We start from the raw sequence: 12,911 nt of genomic DNA, 5'->3' as shown, positions 1-12,911 counted from the left end.
CGAGCGTCACATGATGAGCAGAGGCACGGGGGGGATCATGGTGTTAAGTCGGACTGGAGAGAACGAGATCAAACATTCACAGGACGCCTCAAACAGAAAGAAGTTATTCTTGGGAGGGACAGTCAATCTTGTAAAGATGTCTTATTTATTTAAAGGCAAACATTAACACAAGAGCAAATAAAATATATAAAATGTATGCTATTTACATTAAGATCCTCTTCATTGTCTGATTTACATCGACTGCTATATTTATGCTTTCATAACATAATAATACAGCAATAAAAACTAAACTACAGTCTCCACACGGCTCCACTGTTAACAGCATGTTGGCACCGATTTGATCTCCAGGTTTCTCCAGAAGGACCTCCTCTTCGACGCTAGCTGCTCCCCCACTTCCTGCTCCTCCTCCCGGTCTTCATGAAGGTCAGAGGAGCACAAACCCCTCCACGCAGCTGCTGCTGGGGGTCCTGGTCTGAGAGGGGGGGTCTGGGGGGTCCGAGGGGCCCAACGCCTCCCGACTGGGGCCCTCAGAGAAGATGAACATAGGGTACTTCTCACAAGAAGACAGAGCCTGGGAGGGAGAGGATGAGTACGTTAACTCTTCTTTTCAAGGTGTTCACCAAATTCATGGTGAGCCACACAGTAGAATGGTAAACGGACTGCATTTATTCAGCGCTGTTCTAACCAGTGGCCGCTCAGAGCGCTTTACAATACTGCCTCACATGCACCCATTCATACACACATTCACACACCGACGGCGGAGTCAACCACGCAGGGCAACAGCCAGCTCGCCATGGGCAGTCAGGTTGAGGCGTCTTGCTCAGGGACACCTCGGCACTCTGCTGGGAGGAGCCGGGATCGAACCTTACCAGCAACCTTCTGGTTAGCAGCCAATCCGCTCGGCCTCCTCAGCCACATATGACCGTTAAGCAGCCAAATGGAGAAGCAGCCAAACAAAGGCCAGACTGAGGTCTGACCGGGACCAGGGACCCCCCATACCTCATTGACGGCGGCGCACATGGAGCCAAAGTCCTTCTGCGTCTTGGCGTAGAAACCGAAGGTGCAGCTGGGGTCCATGCGGCGGAAGGACATCTTCCTGGGGTACTTACAGTGGAACGACTGGAGAGACCACGAGAGGACCGGGGAGAGAGTGTGAGTGAGTGAGTGAGTCTTTCAAAGTCTGCTTTCCTTGTCCCCTAATTTCAACCCAGTCGAGGTATCTAACATCTTTATAAATTACATATTCATGCTCCAGGTTCCTCTCTGCGTAAATGTCATGCAGAAGACCAACACAAATCAAACGCGAAAGAGGAAGTGGAAGTGGGAAAAAAAGTGGAAGTAGGAGACAAAGTGAAAGGGAAACCAGGTCAGGCGTCTTCGTACCTTCAGGGGAAAGTGCTCCTGCCTCACGTCCACGGTGGGCTGACAGTAGTGGGGGTCCAGATACAGCAGGTAGTCCCCTGGCATAAACAACAACAACACACCAAGAGTATCATGAATCAATGCCCTAGTAACAACCGTTTAAATCAATAGATGAATGAATATTTATTATTTATGAATATATAATTCCGTGACGGACCCTGGAATCCGATGAAGAACAGAGAATGCTTCGGTTTGCCTCCGATGATTCCCACGCAGCATTCCAGCATCAACAGCCTCTACGGAGGGGGAACCAGGAGGATGAGAAGGTGGTCTTCAACTAACAAACGGACTGTGCTGATCTCAGATCTGTACTGTCAGGGCAGGGGTCATCTCATACTCATGAGAAACACTCATGAGACCATTTTGAATCGTTTCAAATTAAAGTGAGTCCATGTTGTTTGGGACAGGGGAACTTCAGCTAGAATCCACATCCCTCCCCACCCCTCTTAAGTACTTAATGTCTGTTGTACGTCCTGGCACTTAACAATAGTACTTAGCATTGTGTAGCAGCTCATCCTAGCTGTCTTTGTTGCATGCGGGAACGGGTTAACCTAACCTAGTCATCGTTAGTGCTTGGCACTGCTAAACGCCCTAAATGTAAAGTGGAAGTTGTTTGGTTGGGTTTTGCAGACCTTGACACAGGAGATGTAGGAGGGGTTGAGGTCCTGCCCCCCCAGGCGGACCGGGACCAGGACCAGCAGGGACTTCCAGGCCAGACCGGGGCTGCCCTGCAGAGAGCCGTCCCTGCGGGGGGGCTTCCGGCACAGCCGCCTCACGTCCTCCAGGTAGACTAGAGACCCAGAGGGAGGGGGGGGGACAGGGCAGGGAGCATCGGGTGAGGAGCCAGCATGGAGGCCATGTCGGGGTACGTTCAGATGTAAAGTGTGTTCGGGTTGGGGGGGGGGGGAAGGCCTGAACTAGAGGCCAAACACAGACCAGTGTGGACGGACAGCGCCACCATTAATCAAACATAGTATAATTATTATATAGTCTATAGGGGGAAGATTCCGAATTCAAGGTGTTTGTTAGCATCACCACAAGCTGCTGACGTAAGCAAGGGGCTACATTTTAATTAGCATTGATGGCTCTTTGGGACAACTGCCGGTAGATTCAGTTTGCATACCATGAAACCGTAGTCAGCAACGTAGCATACTGGTAAAACCTGAAACTGCCAAACCCTACTGTTCTGTTTTTAGTAGAATGTGTACGGCTATACCTCTACAGTAGTTATATAGAACTAGAACTGGGCTGTGTAGATACAGGTCATTCACTGGATCCTAAACAGACTCAATGGGAGGGTTAACCTTCTTACTGGTGCAGTCCTGAGCGACGTACACCGCCAGGTTTGGAACATCAGCTGCTGCCGTCACAGCCTTCCTGGAACACACACACACACACACACACACACACACACACACACACAAGTAACATGCAGTGTGATAACCACCAGGTACCACCAGTGTTGTGGGATTGGCTGGAATATAGTAGAATATAGTCCTAGTTAGACTATAGTACCTGGTTAGAATATACTCCTAGTTAGACTATAGTCCTAGTTAGACTTTAGTACCTGGTTAGAATATACTCCTAGTTAGACTATAGTCCTAGTTAGACTATAGTACCTGGTTAGAATATACTCCTAGTTAGACTATAGTCCTAGTTAGACTATAGTACCTGGTTATAATATACTCCTAGTTAGACTATAGTCCTAGTTAGACTATAGTACCTGGTTAGAATATACTCCTAGTTAGACTATAGTCCTAGTTAGACTATAGTACCTGGTTAGAATATACTCCTAGTTAGACTATAGTCCTAGTTAGACTTTAGTACCTGGTTAGAATATACTCCTAGTTAGACTATAGTCCTAGTTAGACTTTAGTAACTGGTTAGAATATACTCCTAGTTAGACTATAGTCCTAGTTAGACTATAGTACCTGGTTAGGATATACTCCTAGTTAGACTATAGTCCTAGTTAGACTATAGTACCTGGTTAGAATATACTCCTAGTTAGACTATAGTCCTAGTTAGACTTTAGTACCTGGTTAGAATATACTCCTAGTTAGACTATAGTCCTAGTTAGACTTTAGTACCTGGCTAGAATATAGTCCTATTTAGATTATAGTAGTTCAATATTATTATTATTATACTATAGTACGTGGTTAACATATAGAACTTGACATATAGTACTATAGTATTTAGTAAGCAAGGTGGTAGGGCTGATCGATTATGGACGAAATCATAATCACGATTATTTTGGTCAATATTGAAATCACGAATATTTTGAAAACATGATGTATTTATTCAGCATGTCTCTCCCAAAGAAAATAAAATGTTCAAATCTAAAATAATGTACTGATATGTATCCAGCTGTGCACTTTCTATAGAACATTTAATGCAAAAATAAAAATAAAAAAATATATATATTTCGAAATTCGATTACATTAGTTTTGTGATCGTTTGACGCTAAAATCAAAATCGCAATCAAAATTGGATTAATCGCCCGGCCACACAAGGGGGTACCACCTGGGCCTCCTCAGAGTGGTTCAGACCCACCCGGACCCTCCGGTCCTGTCACCCCTCACCGTAGGATGTGGGCCACGATGGAGGGTCCGTACCAGTCCCCCGCCCGCTTCCCCGAGCTGCGCCCCAGCTCCACTAGCCGGGGGACCCCGAAGGGCGCCGCGGGGTGGTCCCCGAACCACGACACCACCCGCCGGTGGCCGTCCTCCACCCGCACCGCCAGCTGGGGCTCCAGGCTCCGCCTCCTCGTCCAGGGAGCTCCTCCCCCTTCAGAGGTGGAGGGGAGGTCCAGGTCGTCACGGACCCCCAGGTAGCCCTGTGACCAGGTCCAGCCTGGGGGGGGGGGGGGGGGGCACATACAGACACACACATGTTATAACAGGGTCCACCCTTACCCTAATTACTCTAATTGCCAGTCTGCTATTTAAAACCGAAAATCAACTACACTTTTAATTAATATTTTACTATTTATTCTTTGGCTGCTCCTTGATCGTGTCGCCTAAACGGCTTCCACTCGATTGGCTGCTACCGGGTTTTATGCAATCCCACCTGCTGTTATCCGATAGGTTGCTACCTCGTTGGCTGAATCCCTGATTGGCCGGCTCCCTGATTGGCCGTTACCTGGGGGCATCAGGTGGCGCAGCAGGCTCTGGGCCAGCAGCATCTGTCCGGTGCGGAGGACACACCCCCAGCCGCTGTCGGAGGTCAGTGAGCAGCCAGCCAGTGGTGGGAACCCGCGGCGGTAGGTCAGCCAGAGCAGGGAAGAGAAACTGCAGTGGAACCGCCGCCGGGCCCCTGGGGAGACACAAAGGGGAGGAGCTACAGACAGCAGAGAGGAGGAGGAGCTACACACAGCAGAGAGGAGGAGCTACACCACTGAGGGGAGGAGCTAGAGACAGCAGAGGGGAGGCGCTACAGACAGCAGAGGGGAGGCGCTACAACACTGAGAGGAGGCGCTACACCACTGAGGGGGGGGAGCTAAACCACTGAGAGGAGGAGCTAAACCACTGAGAGGAGGAGCTAGAGACAGCAGAGGAGGAGCTACACACAGCAGAGGGGAGGAGCTAGAGTGAACCACTGCCGGCCCCCTGGGGAGAGACACCTGATTGGTTGAGCTGGAATAACTAAAAAATTGTGAACTCCTACCTGATTGGTTGAGCTGGAAGCAGTGGCCCAGTATGGTCACTGGGGAACTTTTACTAAAGCGGGACTTCTGCTTTAGAGTCCAGCCTGGTGAGTTGAATAAATCAGACCGATGGGTAGAATAATGAAAATAAAAACATAATTAACCATATGTGATAGCGTATATGTTGGAATAGTATTGCCTTTATATCTTGAGTGACAGCCGACCAGAGGCGAGCTCACAGACCATATTTGAGGCTGTTCCAGGCAGACACCAGCTTGGACTTCATTTTGGGGGGCCGGCCTTCCTCCTGCTCTCCCCTCTGCTCCTCCTGCTCCTCCTCCTCCTCCTCCTGGTCCGTCGCGACACCCCGGGACCCCAGGGAGTCGGAGGAGACCAGGAGCCAGTCCTCGGTGGTCTCCTCATCTGGAGGAGGGCTGAGGTGACCGTAGACCTCACAGACCCCCCCACAGACCTTGGCAGAGCAGCGATCCATAGCTGCGGAGGACATGGATACACATATTTTTAATTGCCATGGCAACATACTCCGAGATGCTGCGCAGTGTACGGTTACCATGGGAACACATTACCACAAAGCGCTGTCGAGTTATTGTGGACGCACAAAAATAACGCCGTTTCTCAGTCGGGGGGGGGCGGACCGTGATAGAATTGAGACCGTGAAGGAAGTCACGCTCTAAAATAATTAGGCAATCACGCATGAAACAAACCAGGTGACCATCAACCTTATGACCCTTGTTCAAAGTTGGGTTGCAAAGTTATATAGTGAAATAAAGAAATCAATGATGCAGAAGAATTTCTTTGTGAATTCATTAGCTTTAGAGAGCAATAATCCAGACATCCTTCTTGAATTATTGTATTTTAAGTTCCCAGAGAAAAGATGAGACAACTGAATACAAAATAAACCAATATCAAAAATATATATTTTTACAACCCTTACGTTACATGGCCTCCCTATACACTAGTGCCACCTGGAGCATGTAAAGTATGATTATATGCCTTATATCGACATGTTGTCGACCTTTCTGCAGTTATCAGACGTGCAGGGCAGCAGACCGAATAAACTGTACCTTCGTTAATGTTCTCTCAGGTCATAACATCTCGCGATACTTCTCAAACCACCGACAGCTTCCGCGTTTGTTAACAGTTTACCGTATTCCTGATCGATAGTACATTTATTCATTCAGGTGCAGATCGATAAGCGCCGTGTTGATGAGACGTGTCAAAAGAAGTGTCCGTCAGTGGATGGTTCAACGGACCTATATGAAGCCATGGAGCTGGAGGGGTGAGGCACTTCCTGTTTATTCACTGCCACAGTGTGATTGGTTCATAGATACCCAATCACGACCGGAACCACGCCTGTAATAGTATAGTATTTAACTTCACCCAATTCGATCAAAAAACACGACATACTAATTAGAATAAACTCTGTTCATTGTTTCGCTGGCTACTTGGTTATGATTTTTTTTTTTTTAATATATATATTTTTATATTTTTTTTATTTTATCATTAAGATAAACCGATGTTAACATATTTATTTGTTAATTTACTAATATTTGGATAACCCAATAAACATTTAAATACAAATAAAATAAAAAACAAGACATGATGAACACAAACAATCGGTCTCTGCTTTTATTATTATTTTCTGCATCAGTTTTCCACCGAACGGTACTGGAATCTGTTACAAGGTCATGAAGCGAGTTCAACAGTGAGGACAATTATGTGGTTATTATAATACAAAAAGAATAGGCTAACACTAACAGACGTACATGGACAGATACACATCCAAACCCTCATAGAACAACACAAATAAAAACACATGAATATCGAATCTGGTCAGACAACAAAACAACTGGATTTCTGTGGCAAAGCAGTAATTCAACACACACACCAACACGTTGAAATAAATTAGGTCATCAATTAGAAAAAGTAAAAAAGAATAAATAGTTTTCAGACTTTCAGACATAAAGTGCAATTTTCTCATTCTCTCGCATGAATAAATTACTGGGCATTTAAAATATAAAATGCGTTTCCTCCGGTTCGATATGTTCAAAGCATCGTTAGATCACGTGGTCATGCTCCGGACTGCAAGAGTAAAGGTAAAAAAGCAAAGGAACAGTTCTGCGGGTATCGAGTCTGAGACGCGCACTAACACTAAAAAATAAAGCTAAACACTCACATCCTACTCGTTCTCGTGGTGTCATGCTCCTCACATTCCACCAGATAGCGCAGTCTGTCACCAGGGGAAATCCTTCACACGGCGTTTCAAATCAAGAGCGTTCTGCAGGAGAAGATATGTGACGTCAAAACTAGGAAGCTGCTGGAAACCTAAATCCCGGCGTGCACGGCTGGCCTACCACTGTACCACTGTAGCACTAGGGCACTGACTGCAGGGCACTGCGACTCACTAGGGCACTAGAGGATTGCATATCATCATTATAAACACCACTGTAAACAACAACACCACTACGACCCCTACACGAACCAATCACGTCTCTCCGCTGACTACGGCGTAAAATGCTACGTTTGCATAAACGCACGGGAGCGATAGAGACGGGAGGGGGGGGCTAGCCTACGTACCTTCAGTGCGGTAGGTTCTTAGCGCGGGTCATGTGACAAAAGCCCCTTTACATCAAACACACACACACACGCACACACACACACGCACACACACTAAGGTATTCACGTGGACGGCTGGACTCTCATTGCACGATTCACAAACAGTTCGGTTACATCTTAAACTGGAGAACTGCTCGCTCCGCTTATTGCAGGCCGCCGGATACAGCCCTTAAACACGAACAAAACAAACCCGTCACCTCGCCCCGTCGCCACGCCGACCGCAGCAAGCAGTTCTGTGCAAGAAACTAAAAATCAAGTTTTTTAGGAGACGAGCATGAAGTCGTTTTGGGCTTTTGGATCAAACAACCCCATTGGCCTTTAAGTGATGGAGATATCGGGTCAAATGGGCCTGAGTGACACCAGCTGGTTGGGGAACCAATCGGGGAACTTCCACTTTCAGTTCCTCGTCCAGCTGGGGTTAGGAACCGAGGTTGACCCAAATGGCGGCTGCGTGAATGAGGACCGTTTCCTCTGTGTTAAAGAGCTCTGCAGGTGTCTACTGTCCCCCGTACGTCAGGGGTAATGCCCGGGGATGGTCAGGGTGCGGCCTCTTTGCGTGGGGTTACAGTGAAGATGCTCCTAGGTGTTTCTTGTTTTTGGTGGTGGTCTGTCGTCAAGGTGTTCACAGTGTTAACTACCGTAAGGTCTGTAGTATTCTTTCATTAAATATTCATTTTTTTTAGTTGATCATGTACAGTGCACTAAACATGCATTAAGACACACACTGCTCTCTAACTACACAACACACCGTGGTCCAAGGTACACACAGACACACAACACAGTTTGCACATATATCAGAACAGTGGTTGATGCACCTTAGGTATGTTTACTTTATAATTACGTAACTCTAGTGTTTGTTAAATCGTTTTCTTGGCGTGAAAGGTTTGCTTCATTCAACAGGGGGAGGAGTCTGCTAGTTTTTTTGCCGAGTGGCGTTTGCTGTTTGCTGCTACAGTTAGTCTCTTCAGAGCGTAAAGGCGTCGACCGGAGGCCTGGGAGTCATCAGAGCGTCTCTCATCACGAGGAGGGCTTGGGGCCTCTCCCGGCCCCCCTCTCAGCCGGGGCCGAACCTGGGGCCCCCGGCTGGGCCCCGCGACGGCCTCCAGTCGAAGCCTCGGGTTTTCCTACGACCGCGTCCCGCTTCTCCTCCCCGGCCCGGGGCCCGTCGCGACCCTTGGCCCCGGGGTCCTGCGAGGGCCCCTTCATGGGCCCCAGCACGGTCTTGGCCACGCTGGTGAGCGTGGTGACGAAGCCCCCCCCGCCCCCGGGGGAGCCCGGGCGGGGCCGGGCGGAGCACGGGGAGGCGGTGGCTGAGGAGGGTGACATGGGGTTCTCCTCCAGCACCTCCAGGCGGGCCCGCTCCTCCCGGGGCCCCTGGGAGCCCCTCTGGGGTTTGTGAGTTGGGGGGGCCGCGGCAGGGCGAGGGGGGGAGGGGCCCGGGGCCGCTGGTGCTTTGGCGACTTTGGCGGTTTTGTCCCCACTGCTCATCTCTCCTTTGACCTCCCCGTCCCTCCCCCCCCGGGACGGGTCCGGGGCGGCGAGGACCCCGGGCTTCTGGGTGGCCCCCGCCTTGTCTCTCCCGGCGACACCGCCTCCTTTCTCCTCGGCCTTGTCCGGCGGTCTGGTCGCCGGCGGTCCGAACGCACCCTTCACCCCCTCCCTCGGCTGCGGGTCGCCGGTCCCCAGAGAGGGTCTGGCCGGGATGGGTCTGGTCTCACTGGGTGTCTTGCTGGTTATGCCCCCCAGAGTGGGTGTACCCCCAGTGCCAGGTGTGCTGGCACCGGGCCGCTTCTCTCCAGGGGCGGGTTTGTCTGGGCCGGGCTGGGCCGGGCGTGGCCCAGGTCTAGCCTCGGCGGCAGCAGCTGGAGCGGCTGCACTCTTCGGCGGGCCGGCGGAGGGGGCCGACCTGAGCGCGTCCACGGCGGTGGTGGTCCTGGGTTCGGCCCTGAGGCTCGACGCCTGGGTCTGAGTCTCCGAGTCTGCCATGCGTCCCTTCTTCTCCCTCTCCATCTCCCTCTCCTTCTCCCTGGCGGGGGCGGGGGCCTCGCGGCTCAGCGGCGACTCCTGCCGGCCGTACCTCCTGGCGGGCCGCAGCCCGTCGCCCAGCTCCCCCACGGTGGGGGGGGAGGGGGTGGAGGAGGAGGAGCAGGAGGAGGGCGGGGAGGGGGGCGCGGCGGGGCCGTTCTCCCCCTCCATCTCCAGCAGGCTCTGCAGGCTGTGCTCGCCGTGGAACGAGTCGCGGCGGTAGTCGCCGTGGGAGACCTCCAGGCTGTGCTTCCTCAGGGTCACGCCCCCCGTCAGCGGGGAGGGCGAGGAGGAGGAGGAGGAGGAGGAGGCGGCGTGGTGGGAGGAGGAGGCGCCCCCCCCGGCCCCGCCCAGCTTCTCGGCCGACTGGACGCGCTGCAGCAGCGGGGAGCGGGGCGGCTCGGCGCTCTTGGGGCGGGGCCGTGAGACGGGGGGGGAGGAGTGGAGCTTGGCGGGGAAGGCCTGGGTGGTGTTGGAGGAGCCGGGGGTGTGGCCGGCCAGCGGGGGGGGGGAGGAGGTGGTGGGGGAGGGCGTGTGGGCCAGCGGCGACAGCGGGATGTTGCCGGCCGACTTGCAGCGGGCCGAGCGGTACTGCCGGTGCAGCTTGGGGGAGAGGCCGTGCAGCGAGCTGGGGCGCATGTGCTGCTGGGCGGCCGGGGAGTTGGGCGTGCTGGAGGCCGGGGTGCTGCTCTGGGAGGAGGGCCCTGGGGACCCCCGCACAAGAGGTCAGCAGGAGCAACACCGGGTCAGATGTGTGTGTGTGTGTGTGTGTATTGTATTTGTGGTGTGCGTGAGTTTGTGTTTGAGCGTGTGCGTGCGGGATGCGTGTGTGCGTGTGTGCGTGCGTGCATGTGTGTGTGAGCGTCTTTGCAGGTGTGTGTGTGTGTGTGTGCGCGTGGGTGTGAGTGTCTTTGCATGTGTGCGTGCGTTTGTGTGTCTGTAGGTGCATTTGTTTGTCTGTGTGTGCGTGCAGACAAACACGCACGTGCGTGGTCCACGTGCGTGCGTGTTTTATTTGTATGGGTGTGAGCGTGCGTTTAGGCGTGCGTGTGGTCCTCACCGGGGTAGGGGGTCTCGGGGGCGGGCCGGTAGCCCTGCGTGGGGGAGCGGGCCGACAGGGCGTGGGTGGGGGAGGCGGGCAGGCTGTCCCCGCTGGACAGGGAGCGGGTCAGGGAGGACAGGCTGCGGCTGGTGTGCAGCAGGTTGGACTGCTTGGTGATCTTACGGAACAGAGAGGAGCGCTTCTTCCTGAGGAGGAGGAGACTGACAGTGTTAGACTGAGGAGGAGGAGGGGAGGAGGAGAAGGAGGAGGGGAGGAGGAGGAGGAGAAGGAGGAGGAGAAGGAGGAGGGGAGGAGGAGGAGGAGGAGGAGACTGACCGCGTTAGACTGAGGAGGAGGAGGAGGAGGAGGAGGAGGAGAGGAGGAGACTGACCGCGTTAGACTGAGGAGGAGGAGGAGGAGGAGGAGAGGAGGAGACTGACAGCATTAGACTGAGGAGGAGGGGAGGAGGAGGAGGAGGAGGAGGAAGAGACTGACAGCGTTAGACTGAGGAGGAGGAGGAGGAGGAGGGGGGGAGGAGGAGGAGGAGGAGAAGGAGGAGGGGAGGAGGAGGAGGAGGAGGAGGAGGAGGAGACTGACAGTGTTAGACTGAGGAGGAGGAGGAGGAGGAGACTGACCGCGTTAGACTGAGGAGGAGGAGGAGGAGGAGGAGAGGAGGAGACTGACAGCATTAGACTGAGGAGGAGGGGAGGAGGAGGAGGAGGAGGAGGAGGAAGAGACTGACAGCGTTAGACTGAGGAGGAGGAGGAGGAGGAGGAGGGGGGGAGGAGGAGGAGGAGGAGGAGGAGACTGACAGCGTTAGACTGAGGAGGAGGAGGGGAGGAGGAGGAGGAGGAGAGGAGGAGGAGACTGACAGCGTTAGACTGAGGAGGAGGAGGAGACTGACAGCGTTAGACTGAGGAGGAGGAGGAGACTGACAGCGTTAGACTGAGGAGGAGGAGGAGGAGGAGGAGGAGGAGGAGGAGACACCATTAGACTGAGGAGGAGGAGGAGGAGGAGGAGAGTAGTATATATCAAAGCATGCTTGTGTTATTCGTAGATGTGGATTATTAAAGTGCAAAAGCATATTGTGGCTGGTCAAACATCAGAGTGACTGGTTAATGTTTGAATCCACCAGACACACGCTGGTGCGAGAAGGAGTTATCCTGCTCATGTAGAAAATAAAGAGGAGGATCAGAACCAAACAGCTCTGAGAGTGAGAAAGAGAACAGTGAACTTGTGTAACGTACTCCTGCCCCTCCTTGGGCCCGGTGCGCTTGTTGCGGCGCGCCATCTTGGACCTGTAGCTGGACTTGCGGGCGGGGCCCACCTTGATGGAGGTGTTCTCAAACGGGGTGGTGGTCACCGTCACCTTACTGCCACTCTGAGAAAACACATAGCACAGGCATGAGGACGGATAGACAGACAGACCGGCAGTTAGACAGACAAACAGATGAATAGACAGGTAGTCTGACTGACAGACCAACATAAAGACAGACAGACAGATAGACAGACAGACCGACAGTTAGACAAACAGATGAATAGACAGGTAGTCTGACTGACAGACCAACATAAAGACAGACAGACAGACCGACAGTTAGACAAACAGATGAATAGACAGGTAGTCTGACTGACAGACCAACATAAAGACAGACAGACAGAAAGACTGACAAACAGATGGATAGACAGGTAGTCTGACTGACAGACCAACATAAAGACAGACAGACAGACCGACAGGTGGTCAGACAGAAAGGCGGTCAGACAGAGAGACAGGTGGTCAGACAGACAGACAGACAGGTGATCAGACAGAGAAAGGGAGTCAGACAGACAGGTGGTGAGACAGGTACCTTGAGTATGAGCTCCACCACCTCTGTGTGGACCAAACCGTGGACCGACTCCCCGTTGACGTGAGTGATGAGGTCACCGGCACTAAGCCCCGCCTCTTGGGCTGGCCCTCCTTCCTCTATGTGCTGATTGGTTGAAAAAATAAAGTTTAGTCAGTCAGCAAACTTTAATCTGCAGTTAACTTTCTGGTGGTGATTTATTTAGCAATTTAATTTACTTATTACAGCAAGAGTGAGAGAGTTGTATTATCAGATATCGTAAATAGTATTTACGGTACTATACAAGCATAGTACCTAGTTT

The 12,911-nt window shown here is 52.2% G+C and overlaps 2 protein-coding genes across 2 annotated transcripts in view; both read right to left on the bottom strand.

Annotated features, from left to right (window-relative positions):
- Positions 1-144: 144 nt before the first annotated feature.
- Positions 145-6,338, bottom strand: LOC307082684 (cysteine protease atg4da-like). The gene is made up of 11 exons (XM_079746329.1): positions 6,151-6,338; positions 5,309-5,560; positions 5,086-5,169; positions 4,561-4,734; positions 4,002-4,272; positions 2,735-2,799; positions 2,055-2,212; positions 1,580-1,658; positions 1,384-1,460; positions 1,000-1,119; positions 145-571 (listed from the first exon to the last, which is right to left on the bottom strand). The coding sequence occupies exons 2-11, from the start codon at positions 5,556-5,558 to the stop codon at positions 425-427; spliced, it is 1,425 nt and encodes a 474-aa protein (XP_079602455.1). The 5' UTR covers positions 5,559-5,560; positions 6,151-6,338; the 3' UTR covers positions 145-424.
- A 2,381-nt stretch (positions 6,339-8,719) lies between these two features.
- Positions 8,720-12,911, bottom strand: part of mast1b (microtubule associated serine/threonine kinase 1b) — a gene marked incomplete at both ends in the record, with an annotated part of 41,403 nt that continues 37,211 nt past the window's right edge. The window contains 4 exons of the mRNA XM_079747063.1: positions 8,720-10,431; positions 10,788-10,975; positions 12,017-12,150; positions 12,614-12,736. Coding sequence (XP_079603189.1) covers positions 8,720-10,431; positions 10,788-10,975; positions 12,017-12,150; positions 12,614-12,736 — 2,157 coding nt within the window. The remainder of the gene's footprint in view (positions 10,432-10,787; positions 10,976-12,016; positions 12,151-12,613; positions 12,737-12,911) is intronic.

This window comes from Pollachius pollachius (genome assembly GCF_949987615.1).
Source record: "Pollachius pollachius genome assembly, chromosome: 11".
Classification (NCBI taxonomy): Eukaryota; Metazoa; Chordata; class Actinopteri; order Gadiformes; family Gadidae; genus Pollachius; species Pollachius pollachius.
The sequence above is the reverse complement of the archived record's forward strand: the minus strand, read 5'-3'. Positions and strand labels throughout refer to the sequence as shown.